The sequence below is a fragment of the Cyprinodon variegatus genome, unplaced genomic scaffold, assembly GCF_000732505.1.
Source record: "Cyprinodon variegatus isolate N-32 unplaced genomic scaffold, C_variegatus-1.0 Scaffold153, whole genome shotgun sequence".
Taxonomy (NCBI): domain Eukaryota; kingdom Metazoa; phylum Chordata; class Actinopteri; order Cyprinodontiformes; family Cyprinodontidae; genus Cyprinodon; species Cyprinodon variegatus.
In genome coordinates, this window is record NW_015150606.1 from 431,174 (window position 1) to 452,228 (window position 21,055).

At 38.5% G+C, this 21,055-nt stretch overlaps 1 protein-coding gene across 1 annotated transcript in view; it reads right to left on the minus strand.

The window, feature by feature from the left end:
- The window catches only part of LOC107086460 (fibronectin type III domain-containing protein 5-like), a 38,791-nt gene that overhangs the window by 15,872 nt on the left and 1,864 nt on the right, over positions 1–21,055 (minus strand). The window contains exon 2 of the mRNA XM_015377405.1: positions 808–923. Coding sequence (XP_015232891.1) covers positions 808–923 — 116 coding nt within the window. The remainder of the gene's footprint in view (positions 1–807; positions 924–21,055) is intronic.

Consider the following 21,055-nt stretch of genomic DNA (forward strand, 5'->3'; position numbering starts at 1 on the left):
TTCTCCTTAGGTGTGAGTGTGTGCATGAATGGTTGTTTGTCTCTGTGTTGCCTTGCGACTGGTGAACTGTCCAGGGTCAACCCCGCCTCTAGCCCATAGACAGCTGGAGATAGGCACCAGCACCCCTCGCGACCCCACTCGGGACAAAGCGTGTCAGAAAATGGATGGATGTATTTGCCATTATTTGTTACATGTATATTTAGGCCCTTATTTAAATTTTTACAACTTCAAAGAAACAACAAAATCTAGGAGATTTCCAGATAGTTATTTCTAAGTGCTTGCAGTTTGTTACTTTCTATTAAGAGCTGAACCAGTACAAAATCACATTATCCAACAGCTTTGTGACTCTGAACTGAAACCACTGTATTCAATTTTTTCTTTCAATCCGGTTACTTGGAAAGTTCTGCTTTCAGTTGTTCGGGTTTTAATCAAGCAATTAGTTTTTTTCACATTTTCTTCCAGTAACCAAAGCTGACTCTGAGCCAGCCCTGACTTCGACAAGCCTTTTAACAATTAAAATGTTTCAGAGCAAATCCCCCTGAGATGTTTCCAAACCTCTGAAAGTGTTTCTGAGCAGACTGCCTGGATGCCTGCAGGGCTAATAAATGACACAGCATTTTCAAAGTGGAGAATTATCTACCCCTCATGGGACGGAGACAATCACAAAGACATTTATAATTTATATTTGGAGGATCTGCTTTAGTCCCTGGCATGGCAGCGCTCCAAGTTTTCCTTCAGAGTCACATTTTGGACCCCTGTAAAACTAATTGACCTAAGAGGAGACGGGTGGGCAGGGAGGCACTGTACCTGCTGAGAGATGGCGTAACCAATGACCGTGTCGCCCTGAGGGACGTTCCAAGTCACCATGGCTGAGTCCGCCCTCAGCTGGGTCACAGAGACGTTCACCGGCGCTGCTGGCACAGCTGCGGACAAAAAAAAAAACAAGAACGTACACCGTCACTGTCAGGACAGTCCGACACAGGGACAGAGCTGAGGCTTCTTTCATTGATGGACCTCTAAGCAGGGATTTATTAGGAGAGATAGAAGAACACTCATGGTAAAAGGTCCCAAAGATGATGGATGGGACAAAAAATGTCTGCTGAAGCAAGCAGAATAAAGAAAGACGCCCTAAAAAAGGATAAAAACAGAAAAGTTACAGTAAATAGTAATTTCTGCGTAGCAAAGTAAATCTGCATATGATTAACTGATATAACACAGTCACAGTTATATTGTTCCAGCAGGTATGAGGGTCTTCAGACGAGAACAAAACTGAAGTCAAAACTTAATTTAATTTTATCTACTTATATGACAGGGACAATGCGTGCAAACATAGTAACAAAGTTTACTAATGATGAGATGCAGTTTATAGAGTTTATATCTAATGGTAATATTACACTCCTGGTTCTGCCTTTCTACACATTATTATAAAAATATATAGATCTAAGTTTCTCACATGCAAACACACAGGACAATATTTCTCCAAACAAATTATCAGGGAAAAACTAATATCCTACGGGATGTCAGCTGAAGACTGATGCAAAAGGTTTTGGAAAAATCTTCTTTCTGGAGAAGGAATGCTAAAGGCTACAAATCTATCACATTTAGAGCATCTTCTAAAATTCATTTCAGCCCCAATCCTTATTGGCCTGATTCCATTTTTCATGGCCAATTCCATGAAAATGTTGTAAAAAACGAAAACAAAGAAGTTTCTGCAATATTTGTATTTGTATATTTTCTAAATAACAAACGCTAAATATCAGCGTTACATATGGATATGGCTTAAGGCTTAGAGCTACTTCATGGGGTCCTGAAGCAGAGATACCAAGACCGAACTAAGTGAGTTTTTATCTAAATTTAATGCATAATAAACATAATTTTATTCATTCTTTTCATTTCTTTTTTTTTTTTTTTTTTTTTTTTGGATATTGTCATTTTGGAATCTCTATAAATGCAAGTGTAAATAAAAAAAAAAAGATCTAATAAAATTTCTAACTTAGCCCTCTGGTGAATTATGCTATTTTAGAAAGATGCTGAGGGGGCCCTCCATATGGTCCTGGAAGGCCCCCTGGTGCCCTCCACCACGCTGGTGATCCCTGGGTCAGACTGGCCTTAAAAACCTCTGTAATCAGTTGATCTCTATTATACAGTACTTTTACTCTTACTCTTCACCATGACCGGTTTCGATCGTGGGTCTCCAATGCATTGCGCCATTCTTTCTTATTCTCGGCCGTCGCCAGGTTCCTCTTCACGTCCTTCTCCCCTGTGATCACTACTATCTCATCTATCCACGTTGTGCATCATTGGCCTTGTCCCTGTTTGGCATGTGTTTAAAGGAATAGTACACCCAAAACATGATTAGCCTTCATTTTCTACTCACCCCCATGCTGAACAAAACTCTGGAGTACTTTTTTGATATCTCAAATGCATCTGGAGATCTGGGAGGCTTCTTGCTGTCTGCTGACATTCAAATAATGGAGGTCTATGGCGCCCGAGACAGAAAGGTCCATAAAAGTCCATAAAAACGTGTCAATATTCCTCCATACTGCTCGTCCAATGTAATCCAAGTGTCCTGAGTGGGTAGCGTCCATAATTTACTCGAAACGAAGTCATTTAGAACGTTTTAGAGCCTAAACAGTAGTGTATAGGATTTCCTAATAGCGCCCCCATGCGCGCTCACGATTCTACGAAAGCCGGCAGACCAAACCAGCGCATTCAGCTCGGCAAATAACTCATGCTCTTCCTCAACACTGAAGTCCTCAGACATTTTTCTTTCGTTGTTTCTTTCTTTGCACAGGTAAACAGCACATTTCTTCTTCTACGCTTGCATTATCGGCAGAGCAGACGCTGAATGCGCACTTTCTTCCGGTTTGGTCTGCCGGCTTCCGTAGAATCGTGAGCACGCATGGGGGCGCTATTAGGAAATCCTATACACTACTGTTTAGGCTCTAAAACGTTCTAAATGACTTCGTTTCGAGTAAATTCTGGATGCTACCCACTCAGGACACTTGGAATACATTGGACGAGCAGTATGGAGGAATATTGACACGTTTTTGTGGACTTTTGTGGACCTTTCTGTCTCGGGCGCCATAGACCTCCATTATTTGAATGTCAGCAGACAGCAAGAAGCCTCCCAGATCTCCAGATGCATTTGAGATATCAAAAAAGTACTCCAGAGTTTTGTTCAGCATGGGGGTGAGTAGAAAATGAAGGCTAATCATGTTTTGGGTGTACTATTCCTTTAAGCCACAATCATTTTCAAGTCCAGACCAAATGAGGCCATGGCTGACATAGCAAAGTACAAGAACTTTCTTTTGATGATCTTGTCTAGCAGAGTTGGTCTTTCCGTTCCCATTCTTTGTAGCACCTCTTCGTTGTGTAACATCCCTGTCCAATTGATTTTGAGCATGTGCCGATAGCACCAAAACTCATAGGACGTGATCTTCTTCTTGGTCTGCTTCGTCAGGGCAAAACAGTCGGAGCCGTAGCGGACTAGTGAGAACACTAGGCATTCAAGCATTTTCTTGTATACAGTATCGAGATGGAAAAAAGATGGCTGCTCTAAAAGCTATGAGAAAAGAATCGTCTGATACCAGAAAACTCCAACAAATCCTTGCATCACTAAAGTATGACTTTATTAAAGATTTAATTGGCATTGATGCAAAGAAAATTAAACTTCAATTAAACTTCTGTCTTATCCATAGCAAGGCTGCGTTCAATGACCCCAGTTAGAATATTTCAGAGCATCTGAAGTAAAACATCTAACACCAGATCTATGGCAGCATCGCTAAGGAAAACAGGAATAAAAGCAAAAAAATGTCTGATGTTAGAACAGAAAGGGTTGGGCCTCCTTCAGTGACCTTCCTCCTGCTGCTATAACAACTCACCCCAACATCAATCACTTGGTTTTTACTGCAGGTCAATATGTATTGATTGGTCCAGTTCATCCACTTCAGCTACTTTTTGAGACGGGGACGGGAATAGAAATGCATATTTCTCCTCAGCTCTTCTGGCAGCAGAAGGCAATTAGTATCTGCCTGCTGGAAGTGTGTGTTCCTGTATGTTTGTGGGTAGAGAAGTGTGTGCAGTGCAGACAATTAGGGCATCAACACCTTAAAACCCCTTTAGAGTCATGACATTTGCATTGAGATCAATGAATGGAGTTTTTTGATCATAAGCTCCCATACGTCCTTGCCTGCATCCATTTTCCTCTTCATCCATCTATCCATCCTTCCTACGCCTGGCCTGACCTCTCACAAACTCAAAATGAGACTCAAAGTCAACAGTGTGGTTTATGCCCTCTGCGGCAGGGGTGTCAATCTAACTTTTTATACTAGACCACTTAAACATCGCTAGGTCTTTAAAAGGGCCGTCTGCAGCTGTACTAATGAAATTTTATTAAAGCATTTCATTTTTTTACTCCCTTTTTTTTTGCTGGTTTAACTACTTTGTGTATCGTTAAAGAACACATGCCTCGTTTTTTTTGATACCATATGCCTTTGTTTGGCTCTTGTGTGCAGGATAATCTGCAGTGACAGGCTGGATTTGGACAGCAGAACTTAAAGGGTAAATTGCAGGTAACATTTTTTTAAAAATTGCAAACTTAAAGGCTGGTTATTCTCCCAACAGCAGTGTGTCGCAGTGAGCCTGACTCAGACTTTTTTGATTTATGCTCAATTTTGAATCGTGGTCTGCGCTATGTTATTCCACGACACAACGCAAGAGGGACAATCACGAACTAGCTGTCGGTCTAGATACGGCTGAGGCGGTGAGGAAGTGGGGGCGAGTTTGTCCGACAACGGAGGGACATGAGGGACGAAAAAGAGCAGGGATCCCTTCTCGTGCACCTCGCTCTTCTAGCTGGTCCATCTTTACGAGTTGTTTTTCGCAATTGCAGTCATACAAACAAAACAAACCAGCAAGTGGATATAGATTCGACCAATGAGAGACCAATGTCTGTGGCACGGTCTGCGGTCACCTTCAATTAGGGAGAGGTGCAACAGAGTGTCTGCGCAGGGGGTGGGGAAGTCTTTGCATTCACTGTGACACCTACGTAGACAACCTAGTTTCGAAGAATAAATTATTCTTCTGTGTTTTCTAAAGAATCATATTTGATAAGTTGCTGCCATGATGAAGTTAGTTTACCAATAAAAGTTACATGTCGAAGCAGCGGCTCTAAAAAATGTATTTTTTTCTATAAGTCACATCATTTGACGTCCCATGGGTGAGTCAAATAGTCGCGCTGCTTCACCTCTGTGTCGAGAGTAGCTAGTTATCGGGTAGAGCGTACATATACTTGAGTTTGGTTTAAGGTGGAGATTGGGTTTAATGATCATTAGTAAGGTCGATTATTCCATATGCGGGGTTGTACAAACTCCAGCCAGTGGAGTCCGCACTTTTCCAAACCGGAAAGTCCCAGTTCTGGAGCAAATCTTATGAGAGGAGTAGACAGTAGATCCCACACACATTGGCTAGAGGATGGCTGATTGGGAACTTTTATTTGGATCAATATGATAGTGGAGAAACTTTAAACAAAGGAATAAGCAGCAGACATTACCTCATTGGCAGCTACTCTTTGTCTTGCTGCTTAACCCCAAAATTTTGAGCTTTGAACTGTTTTCAAGTTTTATTAACAGATTATGCAGCAAAATCTCTCAGGATGACTTCTGTGGTCCAGAAAAATAGCAGGACTCTGCTGTGGGCCAAACTATTGCGGTTAAAATGTCTCTAAGGACATGCTGTGACACTACTATGACTGATACTACTTTTACAATGCAGCAATGAATTCATTCTCCCCCTGGTCTCTGTCTGCTCTCTCGGGGAACAGGCTCATAATTATGGGGTTGTGATCCATCATAGGTGTAGTTGTACACATTTAAATTCTCCGAATTGTCTAAATTATCATTGGTATCTATTGGTTACTGCTGTAAAGCTAAGCAAACTCACCGTCAGAGTTTAATTGATTGTGTCAGCTAGTATTAGCGATGGTTTAATTCCATCAGGAGACATCAAGACAGAAGTTTGATTTTAATGCTGTGTTCAGGATGCCAGTAGTGGAAACAGTTAATCAGTCACGTGGGGTAATATTTGCTTACTTATTACAAAAATGCCCCCCCCCTTTTATCACATAAAAGGTTTTTTGAAAAAGTAAAAAAACACCTTAAGAAAGTCTAAAACTTTCTTAGTAAATTTAGTGAGCTGGTTCAAATATTGCTACTTCCATCAAGGTAGCAATAGAAAAGAAAAAGGTTGATGGAAACACCTATAATGTCTCCCTGTCAGCTCTCGGATAAACTTTCTTCATCGAGCTACGTTGAAGAAGAAGAAGAAGAAGAAGTTTCGATTTTCCGACCCTTGCCACTTTCACACTCAAAACGCTTCAACACCAGCTGCACCAGATGGCCAAAAAGGAGCCACAGAACCTATTGGTGTGTCTACAATAGACTTTGCATCTAAACCGGACACATCTGTAGCTAAAAAACCTGTTTAACCCTTTAATGCCAAATGTATCATATTTGATACATACGGTTTCTGAAATGCTTTGCGTCTGACACATTTTGCATAATTTCATGGTAAAAACTTTGCTCAAAATCCTACTGTACACAATCAGATATACCTGATAACAGAGGGCAGAAGACTACACAAAAAATAATCTTGATTTATCGCATAGTAATAGATTATTAATATCAAAAATGTATTTCTGTTTTTTCTTTTTACATATTTTGTTAAAAGGCCAAATAAGGACTTCAAACCAAAAAAAAGTAATTTTCTGTTTGTTTTATTCTTGGATTGGGCTCTGTACTACATCTCTGTAGTAAATATCTTGCTGTATTACACCTGACTGCACAAGGTCTATAGTTGCCGTTCTGACATTGGTCTGCATGCACAGCAAAATACGTCCCAATTTGATCCTTCCTGCTTAGTGCTTAAAGTCACAATGCTTGGTTTGTTTTTTCTCTTTTTGTCTATTTTCGAACCATTCATTCTTACTACCAGCTAAGACTCAAGTTCTACACCCAACTCATACCCACAAAAAGTCACAGTTCGTCTTAATTCCAAAGCTCTACCAATCCTCTGTTGGTCCAGCTGCAAAAACTGCTTCAGGATCAGTAAATAAAAAGACCAAGCTTTTACAGAGGTAGCCCTAACCTCTGGGGTGTCGAGTTCCTTTAGAATAGTCCCAGAGTGCTGGCTGATGGCTGACAGGGAGGGATAAAAAGCTTTTGCATCTTGGATGCGGGGGTGGACTGAATGAAAGCAGGCCAAGGAGGTGGGAGAAAAAAAAAATTCTGAGGCCACCGTGTCTGAGGGTCTATTTTTTGACACTGTGTGGGTAGAAACTGTTCATTTCCTGACATATTTCTCACTGTAAAACAATGTTTCTCTGAGTTATTAACTAAAATATGACACTTTATTACACTCCAGGACACAAAATGAGATGTTTGTGCCTAACTTTAGGTCACCTTTAAATCAATTTCTCAGATTTAATTCATTGGCTGAGATTATCACAATATTACTGAGGGGATCCATGGAAAGATACAGGAATTGTTTTGTGTCTAAAGAATCAGAGAATCATTACATAAAACATTAATGCAAAGGGAATAAGGGGATGCAAAAGGAGGTGAAAACATGGCTACGTCTACTGAAGATGTTTTTCAATTGTACCTGCAGAGTATCTGTAGTTGTTTAAATTTTAATAAGCAGAAGTTCAACACAGATTTATGTTTTCTTTTTTTAAACCGCTCTATTTTTGGTGCTTGCCATATTAATGCTTACTACCTGTGAGGATCAAAGCATGACTTTTTTCTAGTCTGGCTAAGACAAGTTCTAACCCCTACTCAGACTCAGAAATGGTTCGCACAGATCAGATCAACTTAGATCCAGACGTAGATCACAGGCTAAGAGCTCATCCATCCTCTGTTGGCCTGGCAGCAAAATCAGCAGTAAATGAAAGGATTTATGATATTTGTGAAGAAAAGATTTGGTGGGACTAACTGGAAGCTTCTTCCTTTCTTGTATTTTCTTTAAACTTCACTGATTTGATTACCGGTATACAAAAACAAAAATGACAACAATTTGAAACTACTGTGTCTATATTTTAAATACAAAGTAAAAAATAGTGGATGAATTATGCATGAATTGTTAAATGCATGGATGGATGAATCATTAGATGGACCAATGGATGGATGGATGGATGAATCATTAGATGGACCAATGGATGGATGGATGGATGAATCATTAGATGGACCAATGGATGGATGGATGGATTATTAGATGGACCAATGGATGGATGGATGGATGGATGAATCATTAGATGGACCAATGATGGATGGATGAATCATTAGATGGACCAATGGATGGATGGATGGATTATTAGATGGACCAATGGATGGATGGATGGATGAATCATTCGTTAGACGAATAATTGTTAAATGCATGGATGGATGAATCATTAGATGGACCAATGGATGGATGGATGGATGAATCATTAGATGGACCAATGGATGGATGGATGGATGAATCATTAGATGAATGAATGGATGGATGCATGGACTGATGGATGAATTGTTAGATGGATGGATGGATGAATCGTTAGACGAATAAATGGTTAGATGGATGGAGGGATGAATTGTTAGATGGATGCATAGATGGATGGAGGTTGGATGGATGGATGGATGAATGGATGGATGGATGGATGGATGGTTGCATGGATGGATGGATCAATCATTAGATGAATGAATGGGTAGATGGATGGATGAATTGTTAGATGGATGCATGGATAGATGGAGGTTGGAGGGATAGATGGAGGTTGGAGGGATAGATGGAGGTTGGAGGGATAGATGGAGGTTGGATGGATGGATGGAGGAATTGTTAGAGGGATGAATGGATGGATGGTTGCATAGATGGATGGAATAATCATTAGATGATTAATGAATGGATGAATGGATGGTTGCATGGATGGATGGAGGGATGGATGAATCATCAGATGAATGAACGGGTAGATGGATGGAGGGATGAATTGTTAGATGGATGGAGGAATCGTTAGATGAATGGATGGTTGCATGGATGGATGGAGGGATGGATGAATCATTAGATGAATGAACGGGTAGATGGATGGAGGGATGAATTGTTAGATCAATGCATGGATGGATGGAGGGATGGATGGATACATTAATGCATGGATGTATGGATGAATCGTTAGATGGATGAATCCTTAAATGAATGAATGAATGGATGGATGGAGGGATGGATGAATCATCAGATAAATTAACGGGTAGATGGATGCAGGGATGAATCGTTAGATGGATGGATGGATGGATGATGACTTTTAGACAAATCGTATTTTCCCATATTTTCCTATTTCTCCAGACCTGGAAAATCTTTTAATTAAATTTCGTTTTTTCACAACATCTCATCACATGCCATCCAAATTCCTCAGCCTTAGTGATATCACCCTTAACATAAGCATCCTGTTTGTCGACCATCACTGTTGTGGTATTTGAGATAGATGCTGTGAATCGCACATTAGAGTTGATTTGGTGAAGTTTCAGCTGGTAAAAATCCTCCCTGCTCAGAGCTGAACTCCTGCATGAGAACTTCTCCCCAAATCCCCAAACTGACATCAGCTCAAATCAAACCGACGTCAGAAGAGGAGAACCACTCCCTTCCAGGGGGCTTTGCACCATTAACATATCTGAATCTGTTGCTCCGGGGAGGGTTTCTGAACAGAATGGGAAAGCTTACAGACACTCACAAAGCAAACATGTGTACGCATAATGCAAAGAGGCATGACGAGAACGCATCCCTCCTACACACTCCGCCACACTCAGAACCGTGTTTCAAGCTCCCTGCCGAAAACAGACAACATCCCCTTGCGCTACGGCTGCTGCATCCCACCTTCTTTCATCTGGCAGTGCTGAATAGACCTCTGCAATTACATTCCACACATGAGTAGGGGTGATGAGATGAGAGGGGAGGCTTAGATGGGAGTCAGGAAGACAGAGGAAAGCAGATGGAGAACAAAGAGAAGTGGATGGAAGATGATACGAAGATGACACGACCAAGGAGGGAAGACAGATGAACCGAGCACAAATGGAAAAAAAAAAGCTATTATCCGTGGCAGATATCAAGAGGTGGTGATTTTCAATTTTTTGGTTTCGTTGAACAAAGTGCGACGACAGACGGACTGGCCTAGCAGGGGGAAAAAAAGAGTGAAAGAACAAGAGGGATGAAATCTAGCAGCTCAGATGGCCGTCAAAGCACACTCTGTTCCTCCATGTCCTTCTTTGCTCTGTTAGTCTGGATTACATATTTATAACCATTCATTTTTAACTTCCTAAAGGACACATTTAGTCATTTTCTGCTTCTAAGTGCCCTACATTAAATCATCCTTTGACATTTCCACTGTATTGCATAAGGGAGACGAAGTTATGATGATGGAGACCTAGTGTTAAAACTAGTGTATCTCTGATTGACTGAATGCACAACACAGAACTGAGATCATCTCTATAAACAAGTTTGGAGTTATTTGGAAGTTGTATTATGCTTACAATTATATCTAAAGGCCCTAATTCAAGGGTCCTACACCTCTGCTGGGGGAAGACGAGGCATTCCCATCCAGGAAAAGAGATGTAGACCTTCCAGTGTGTCCTTGGCTGTCCTCTGGCACATGTCATTGCCCAGTACGGCATAGCAACGACATAACCCTGGAGCCAGGCGTTGGGTTGGGGTTCCTTGGCAAGCATACATGACACAGACAGGCTAAGCCCAGAGGAGTGAAGCTTAAAAGTTGAGTTGTCTGACTCTAATTAACATAGAGCGTTTCTCCAGAAGGCGTTTGGCCTGTCCAAGTTTGTACAGGGTGTGGAGTTTGGGGTACCTTCAAAAGGGTTTAGTGGAACACCTTGTAGCAATATCCCAATATTGCACAAAAAAAAAACAATCCACTGGACTTGGTTTCCAAGATTTGAAGACATTTCACTTCCTCTCCAGGAAGCTTTCTCAATTCAAATGTCTGGATCCGCAGTGAGTTTGAGTCTTTATAGAGACAAGGCCTTGTATTGCTTGGAAACATGCAAATTGAAACCGACGAGTGGGTCGTTTGGTTCCATTGTTAGCCTGTAATATCTGAAACCTGTCTATGATTCTGAGGGTCGGTCGTTAAAGGGGGGGGGGGTTATCAATAAAGGGGAGGATTGTCGTTATTGCACCTAGAGATTTAAATTTCTTTTATATTTTACTTGCATGTAATACCATAAGTTACCTAGTTTTTCATACATCACTAGCTTTTGTTTGTCAGCAGCTCCCCCCAACAATGCAGGAGTAACAAAAACCCAAACAGGTCTGGTGAAAGCAGATGTTTACCACTAGAGTAATCTGTGACGTACAAGTAGATTTGGACAGATGACTGTAAATCACAGTGATGTAACAGTTAGCTGATAGACTCCGACAGCCTAATCTGGATAATGGCTTCCCACCACTTTCTGAAGATAAATGCATGTCTGCGCATGTTTGGGAGTCTGTGTGAGTGCTTGCTCTAAAATATACTGACAAACTATGAATACTGATCGAACACTGTCTGATATTGAGTGGATTATGAAACAAGGGGCCATTGTAATACACACATCTCAGCCTTTGTTTATATTAGAGCCGTGCCAGGTGTCTGCCGCCTTGCTTGGCTCTCAACAGTGTTTCGGTGACTTTGTGATGCTGTGTCTTTTCTCTGAGTTGTAAATTTCTTTATATTGCTTTTTTCTTTTTTTCTTTTTTGTCTGTGCCAATACCTGTTTCTTTTGTTCAACTTTCAGTTCCCACATTGAACTTTTGGCAGTCATCCTTTACACCAAAGTGACCAATTTGCATCCAGTTTAGTCCAGTAATAAATATTTTGCTGTGGTTAATTGTGGTCATATTGCCTCAGTGTTTGACTAGTAGGAGTTATTTCATGTTTCTTGGTCGGTTTGTTTTCACAGTTGCCTCTTGTAGTCATTTTATCTTCATATTTGTCTCTTGTTTATTGTGCCTTCATATTTGATTCATGGTTGGGTATATCTTTATGGTTCATATATATTCTGGTGGTAATTTTCAGTCAGCTACCTATGGTCATCTTATTTAACATTTGCTTCTTGGTTAACCAAACATGCCACTTCCAATCATTTTGCTTTCATATGTGCCTAGACATGAGGTAGATCTTTTATTTCTTCAGATTTGTCTTGTAGTGGCCCGTAAAGGTTGACATTTACATATTGGTGTTTATTTTGCGTTCATGTTTGCCACTTGATGCTCATTTGTTTAAGGTATAATGGAGGATTTTTACGAATCTTTGAAAAGACCTGCCCTATCCACTTTAAAAAATAAATAAACATAACATACTCTATGTTAACATAACATAGAGTACATGTCAGACTAAATAATACTACTTCAGCGATAGTTTCAAGGTGTTGCTTTACTGTATGTCTCGTACCATGTCTTTCAGTTGTGCTGTTCTTTTTGCATCTCGTTGCAGGTGATGAAGCAGACTGAAAATGTTTTGTCATTGTCCCCTTTCTATCTCCTCTTTCTTTCATCTTTTCTCTTTTTTTTCTTTTTCTTCTTCTGTTTTTCCTCTTCTGTTCTATTTACATTGCAGTGTCCATATAAACTGTAAAACTCCCTGCATAATTATAATAAAGCAATTTATTTTCATGAAACAAGTGGAGCAATATGGCAATTGCCATACTGCTACACTTGTGATAGTAAAATCTGTTGGGCTGTTTTTGGCATCAAGACAATTATTCGTATTGCCACATTGCCAGATAGGACACTGTTAAAAACTAAAAAAAAAATAAAAAAAAATAAACATCCACAACCCTGTACCTGCTCCCAAGAGGGAACACCTATTAAATGCATATGAGAGCATGCATGAGCACATTTCTATTCAAGGAGGTGATTGGATGCAATAAGATGGTCGCTCACCCATAATTATATATAAAACGTTTCCACACAAATAAGACTACTGGTACATAAAAAATCATGACATCCTTGTATGTGTTTGCTGCAGTGGAAATTTGGACATGTTGGCGGGGTAAATAACGATCTGTGGCCACTACCAATGATGCAAATTACAAAATAAATAAACATATCTTCCCTGGAAAGTTACAATATAGAGGTAGATATATTTTACTAGCAGTGATATGAGATGGATTTCTCCTAATAGCATGCCAAACTTTACCTGTCGAGTAGAAACTTCGCAACTGAAGTTTCTACAGTGGGAAGCCCGACCTGTGCATTCAGTCGCACGAAAAAATCTCCCAAAAACAAGTCTTTTTTCTCTCTTCTGAGGCCTTTCTTTTCTTCTCATACACTTCGTAGACACTTTTTCAATTACGACGCTCTGCCATTGTCAAAGAAACGGGGTGAGAAAGGCAAGCTTCAATGACCGGCTGAAACTATAGCTCACTACATAAAAGTGCGCATGCACAGAAAAAGACAACTAACGGAAGACGAGCACATAGGACGGCCTTACGTAAGCATATCACCAGAATGATTTACACCCGGAAAAAGAACATCCTCCACTACCTTTAACACACCCCTCCTATATTTTCCATTGTGTCTGTTGGAGATTCCTTTACTTTCAGATTTGCTGTTGGTACTACTTTTAACTTCCTCATTTGCCTTTTGTACAAATGTTTCCAATTGCCTCTCATGGTCATTTACCATCACATTTACATCTTGTGCTCATTTTTCATTAACATTTCCCTCATGTTGTCATGTGGCTTTTACATTTGTCTTTTTGTACCAACTTTGCATTTACACTCACCTCTCGTGGTCACTGTTTTTTATGTTTGGCCTCTTTTGCTCATTTTTCATTGACATTTGCCTGTTGCGGTCATTCTGCATTTACATTTTCTTTTTTGGGCCTTTTGCTTTTTCTTCTCTTTGTTGGTCATCTGTATTCAGATTCGCTGGTTGCTTTCAATGTCCCTTTTTGGTTGTCATTTTTACTTCACATTTGCCTTGTGGTGGTGAGTTTTTTCTTATTTGCCTCTTGGTTATCATTATGTGTTCCTTTTTGCCACATAATGGTTCTGTTGTGTATACATTTGCTTCTTAGTGTTAATTCAGCCATCTACAGTCTCTTGCCGTTGTTATTTATAGAGTCCACATTGCCAGCTTTACTGCTCACTTACCTTTTATTGGTCATCCTGGGTTCATGCTCATGCTGTCAGCAGTCAGTATTGCCTCTCAGGTTTCTTTTTGCTCTAACACTGTGTATTTGGGCCATGTGGTTCACTTTGCCTTTATAGTTATACCTGTATCTTTGAGATCCATGTACTGCCTTTTGATCCTTTGTCTGACCATTTTGTGCTTCCGTTTTTCTTGTTCTTTGCTTCACATTGTGATTGATTTAAATTGCTTTTTGACCATTTTGTTCTATTTTTTGTTATTCTTAGTCTCCTGCAAGGTTTTTGTTTTGCTTTAAGACTGAAAACCCATGATTTCACATCCAGATCAACTCAACTATGTGCTCATTTTATGCTTAATGGCCTCGTTCAGTATGCAACATCAGTTTTAAAATGCATTACTTCAATAAAATGGCAATCAGCTGTGAAATCAATTTGACCTTGCCCAGTCAGGTACGTGTCCTACAAGGGGAGAAGCAGTGATGCTGCGAAATTAACAAAACACATTAAAGAAAGAGGAGAGGAGGAGGCACGAGGTTCAGGATGTCACCACAAATAAAAGATCAACAGTGTGCAGAGAAGTGATGTAGAGCTGCAGAGAGAGATAAGCGAAGCCTCCCTGCAGAACTGAAAACCCTCTTCAACCCGCTGAGCATCAATACAAATCTTCAGCTTCGACAGCTGCTGCATATTTATATCTTACAAACTGAACTGTTTTCTCCTTTTTTATGACATCTGTACAACAGCTTCAACTTTTTTTTAGTGCGTCTTTATCGTTCAGATTTGTAAATTAGGATACATATAATTTAACCACATCTATAATATAGCATCTTGGACCTTCCTTAGAAGTTGGTGGTTGGATTTACTGGTAACATCTGACTAGTTTCAGGGAATCCTTATCGAAAAAATGAGCTTTTGGAGCTCCTGGTCTTCAAATATTTTTTCCAATAAGGTCACCAGTCTGCTTATCAAGGCTTCCAATTCAGGTTTTGATACTTAAAAAAAAAATTAAACTAAATTCAGCTCTGTACTGCTGTGTGTGAGCAGATGTGGGGATTTATCTAGCAGGAAAAAACACCGGCGGGAGACTGCATGTTCTTTCCCCTGCAGGGAAGCCATTTACACCAAAGTGGTGGCAGGATGCTAAGCTGCGGTGAGGAGTAGATGTTTACGACACAAACCGGGGGAGGTTCAGGCCACGTGTGGAAAATAAAAAGCCCTCTCTATCGTATAAATCTACGCAAAGCCTCATGAGCACTGATTAGCCGCCTGTTGTTATTCCACGAAGAAGAGAAACGCTGATCTGGCATCATCTTCCTGAAGTGTGAATTACATTGAATCCTATGAGAACGTCCAACAGGCAGGAATATGTCCATCGGTGATTTAAGCGCTTCCTTGTTACAGCTAATTAAGCAGAGAGCACAGAAGAGGCTACTCCGGACCACCTGATGGGCAGTTTGTTATGGCTTTGACACTTTTACAAGAGTGCTTTGTCTCTTTGAAATATAAGCCGTAAACAGACACTCCACTTGCTTTAAATCAAGCATATTTATGTAAGACTATGCATGTATCACATACTCACAGCTCCAGATGGTTATAAATAGACTTCCTCTGTTGTAAACAATCACTTTACAAGGTAAACATTTCAGCCTCTTTCATTTTTTGTTTTACTATACAAATTCCGTTCATTTGAGAACCTCTATTTGAGAAAATAAATCAAACTCTTTTTCATTGAAAGGCTCTTCCTCAGACAATAAGTAACTCTTAAAATGATTTACACATTGATAAATCAAACATGCAAAACATTATTTTACAATTGGATAGTTAATATTTAACTCTGAGAAAAATATACAATTCCAACCTAGTAAACTAGCCCTACCCGCGAGCGGCCAAAATCCTTTTCGCCTGCTCGTGGTTTAGCCTCGATCAATGCCTCAGGCCCTAAAACCGGCGGGCCAATCACAATGCAGAGATGTGTTTTGAATATTTGGATGCAAAACGGGTGGGTTTTTGAGGGCATGACGACAAAGCTGCGCAACGCTGGAGAAAGCACAACATGGAAGATGGCAACAACTATTGAACAGTTCTCATTTGATTTAGCTTTGAAACCGTTTTGGAAGGACTAGACTTTGGGTTTTCTTTGAAACGTGAGCAGGAAGAGGCTCTACGGTCATTTATTTTTAAGAAGGACGTATTCGCCGTTTTACCGACAGGCTGTTTGTTTACACTCCCCCACCAGATTTCTGTCATGCTTCCTACGTCACAGTCAGTTGCGCTCATTGGTCAGAGCATTGGCCAATAGGTACAGGCATGGTTTGAAGACAACGGGTTGTTCTCGTCAACAATTTTCCAATGTCTCATTCATCGGGGCCAGACTAAATTACACATTTAATCTCACATTTAGTCTGGTTTAATAGGCTATACAATTCCCATTTGCCTCTTCATTGTCATTGTGTTCACATTTACCTCACCATTATTTACCCTGCTGTTCATTTTGTGATATAAAACATTCCTGCAGTTTTTGTCTTCTCTGTTTGCTTTCTAGAGCTCATTCACATTTGCTTTTGAGAGGGATTTTTTTAGTTTGACATATACACAGTTTTCTGTGGGGTGCCCCAGGAACATAAATCAGAATAAAATTCCATATACACATATTAAATTAAACTCTTCCTTATACTGAAAAACATGCATAAACACTAGTGAAAAGCTATCACATGAACTAGTGAAAACATTTACCTCTTATATATCCTACTCAACTCTACTATATATATATATATATATATATATATATATATATATATATATATTTTTTTTTTCCCTTTGGCTTTATTTTACTTCCTGCCGTTTTGTTTTCTGTGGCATCTTTATGCTGGTACTTTTTATCTTCCTGTTTTTAATGTTTTATCTGCCTGTACAGTGTCCTTGGGTGTTTTGATAAGGCGCTTTCAAATAAAATGTATTATTATTATTATTATATGAAAGCTTTTCAGTAGCATGTATAAAAGCTTTTCAGTAGTATATATGAAAGCTTTTCAGTAGCACGTATGAAAGCTTTTCAGTAACATGTATGAAAGCTTTTTAGTAGTGTATACTGTATGAAAGCTTTTCAGTAGTGTATATGAAAGCTTTTCAGTAGTGTGTATGAAAGCTTTTCAGTAGCATGTATGAAAGCATTTCAGTAGTGTATGTGAAAGCTTTTCAGTAGCATGTATGAAAGCTTTTCAGTAGCGTGTATGAAAGCTTTTCAGTAGTGTATATGAAAGCTTTTCAGTGGCGTGTATAAAAGCTTTTCACTAGTGTATATGAAAGCTTTTCAGTAGCATGTATTAAAGCTTTTAGTGTATGTGAAAGCTTTTCACTAGTGTATATGAAAGCTTNCACTAGTGTATATGAAAGCTTTTCAGTAGCATGTATTAAAGCTTTTAGTGTATGTGAAAGCTTTTCACTAGTGTATATGAAAGCTTTTCAGTAGCGTGTATAAAAGCTTTTCACTAGTGTATATGAAAGCTTTTCAGTAGCGTGTATAAAAGCTTTTCACTAGTGTATATGAAAGCTTTTCAGTAGCATGTATTAAAGCTTTTCAGTAGTGTATATGAAAGCTTTTCAGTAGTGTGTATGAAAGCTTTTCAGTAGTATGTATGAAAGCTTTTAAGTAGTGTGTATGAAAGCTTTTCAGTAGTGTATATGAAAGCTTTTCACTAGTGTATATGAAAGCTTTTCAGTAGCGTGTATGAAAGCTTTTCAGTAGTGTGTATGAAAGCTTTTCAGTAGCGTGTATGAAAGCTATAAGATATAAATGTTTTCACTAGTTTATGTGAGAGCTTTTCACTAGTGTTTATGCATGTTTTTTTAATATATTATATGGAACAGTTAAATTTAATATGTGTATATGGAAGCTAATTTTGATTTATGTCTCTGGTGGCACCCCATAGTTTGCATTCTTCTTTGCGTGCAGGTGGTGATTTCAAATTCCTATTTACCTCTTGTTTACATTTTTTGTTAAAATTTTCCTCAGGTTGGTGCATTTCAAATTATATCCGCCTCCAGGAAGTCATTTGGCAAACATTTACCTTCTGGTAAAATGTTCTATTGTCGTTTTTCCCACCTTGTAGTCATATTGTATTTTTTTTTTTTTTTAAACTATGTTTATTTTTCTTTAAAGGTTTTATTTGAAGATAAGGCAATTATAACAAAAGTAATGGAGAAACAAAAGGAAAAAGACACCAGTCAAAATGAATGGGAAGAAGACAATGCTTATTTAATCCCCCCTATTATTACATAATGTTATCCCAATATCTATAACAATACCTAAGATTACTTTACTTTGTATTATAGTGTTCATTTTAGAATAAAAATGAACACAATGGTTTCCATCTATATTTGCCTCCTGGTGGTCATTTTGAATTCAAATGTGCATACCTCGGTTCACACTGAATTCACATTTGCCCCATGGTGGTTATTTTAAATTCCGATTTGACTACTAGTTATAATTTTAAATTCACATTTGCATTTTCTTGGTAACTTTAAATTCACATTTGCGTTTTGGTAGTCTTTTTACACGGTCGCCTCTAGGTGATGTTTTTAAATTCACATTTGCATCCTGGTGGTCATGTCAAATTGAAATCATGTTGTATTTACATTTGCCCCATGGAAGTCATTTTAAATTGACATTAGATAACTTTGAAATCACGTCTGCCTCCTGCCATTCATATTTGCCTCCTGGTAGTAACTTTAAATTCACATTTGCCTTCTTCCGATCATTGAGAATTCACATTTACCTATCTAGGATCACACTAAATTCCCATTTGCCCTATAGTTGTTAATTTATATTGATATCTGTCTCCATGTTTTCATTTTAAATTCATTTGTGGCACCTAGTGGTCTTTTTAAATTCACATTTGCCTCCTATTTATCATGTTGAATCCACATTTGACTACCTTGGATCAGATTGAATTCAAATTTCCCCGATGGAAGTAATTTCAATTTGGCATTAGATCAATGAATTCTCATTTACCTCTTGATGTTTATTTTAAAATCACATTTGCCTACTGGTATCCATTTCAAATTGACATTTCCCTCCTGTAGAATCACATAAGATCACTTAGAGTTCACACAATTTATTGAATTCACAATTACCTCTCACAGAGGCAAATGTGAACACACAACAAGCAGTAATCTGCTGATTAGTCATTTGAGTAGCAATCCTGCTGCTTGTGCTTGTTTAAAAATCATTGAAACTTTGATTAGCTGGAAAATAGCTGTTTTTTTAAATTGCATTATTCATTCACTTTGGTAGTTTTATTTATACGTCAAATGCTTAAGAAGTTTTGAGTGGAATAAAATGTGGTGACCTTGTGAAACATGTTATCAACAATTCGATAAACAAAAAGGAATTTTGTTTAATGAGGGAAAAACACAAACAAACTATGAATAAAAATATGCGGGAAAACTGGCTGGTAGTGAGACTAATTGGTGAAGTCAAAGCAGAAAATAAACCATTCATCTCATTCAGCTTTGTGTTTGCTGAGGGTGGGTTGCTACAGTAAGCAAGAGCTGTTGCCATGTGGGGGCTGGATCTGTGTTTTAAAAATGTGCATGTAGGTGGAAAGTGTCATAATAAAATGCAGGTGAACGCCACAAGGAAGCAGATTAGCTTCCAGAGCAACGGGTGGTTACTCTATGTCAGCGAGTGAATTTATTTCTGACACCAACACCTGTTCAAATGAAGTTTGAGTCTTACTACTTTTGAATTAATTAGATGACGTTATGTTTGGAAAGATCTACGAGAGAAAATGTGTGTAAGAATGGGGAAACATTTTTTTTTCATATATGGAGCCAAATTATGAAGAACGTAAAAAAAAGAAAAAAAAAGTTATGTTTTCTAACAGAGATATTACTGCTGTTAGCTACCTTTGTTTCCACAGATGCTGTTCCTAGAAAGGACTTCTTAATAGTAACTCCTAGAAACTGACTTCAGACCAAGGAGACATGCATGCTCTGGATAAAAGATGCTGGATAGACGAATCAATTAAAAATTCTGGACGCCCTAGGATGGCTATGTTTGAACAATTAATGTATGATGAATTGCACTTGACTGTATTGGCTGTATAACTGGATTACACATGAATGAATTCCATTAAAGTCTAAGTTAAATGTGGACCATATTAGATTCAATTGGAGAGAACTGAATGAATTTTAATATCTGAAAGTAAATTTATTTCTCTAATTCAATGCAGAAAGGGAAGCTCATACATAGATGGTAAGTTTAAGGTTTGGTTTTATGGTGATTTTGCTAATGTTAATGTTCTTATACCTAAAGAAAACCCAACATTCTGTCTTCTCTGATAAATAGAATATTTTCAAACTAACTTTATTTTTTCTTGTGTTTTTATATGGTGAGACGCAACGTTCTTAGCATCAGGTTTTTAACAATATCGTTCCAGAAGGTTTCAGTCACTATATTTGACTCTGCACATTTCCCACTGATTCCACAAGGAAGATAAAAGGCACATAAAATTTCTATGCTTTATTTTAAGATTTTATTGAACCTTATTTTTGTCTTTCATTAAGAGCTGCACAACAGATCATATCACAATTGTTTTTTATGGGACTGCTTGAATGAAGTATTTGCTAAGTGCCATTTATTACATTTCTGCTTTTTGTTAAACTTGGCCAATTACATGCACTTCTTCTGTATTTTTTTTCCAATTGTAGATATAAGTGATGAAGTGAAAAATATGGGTTATTGCAAAACCACAATTACTTAATCATTTTTATTTAGCAAAAGAAAGTCACTCACAAACAGTACGTAGAGAAATACAATTAGTTTACACTTTATGAGCTTAAACAAACTTTTAATCTTAAACTTTTAAGATTAAAGTACATCAAAAGTAAAT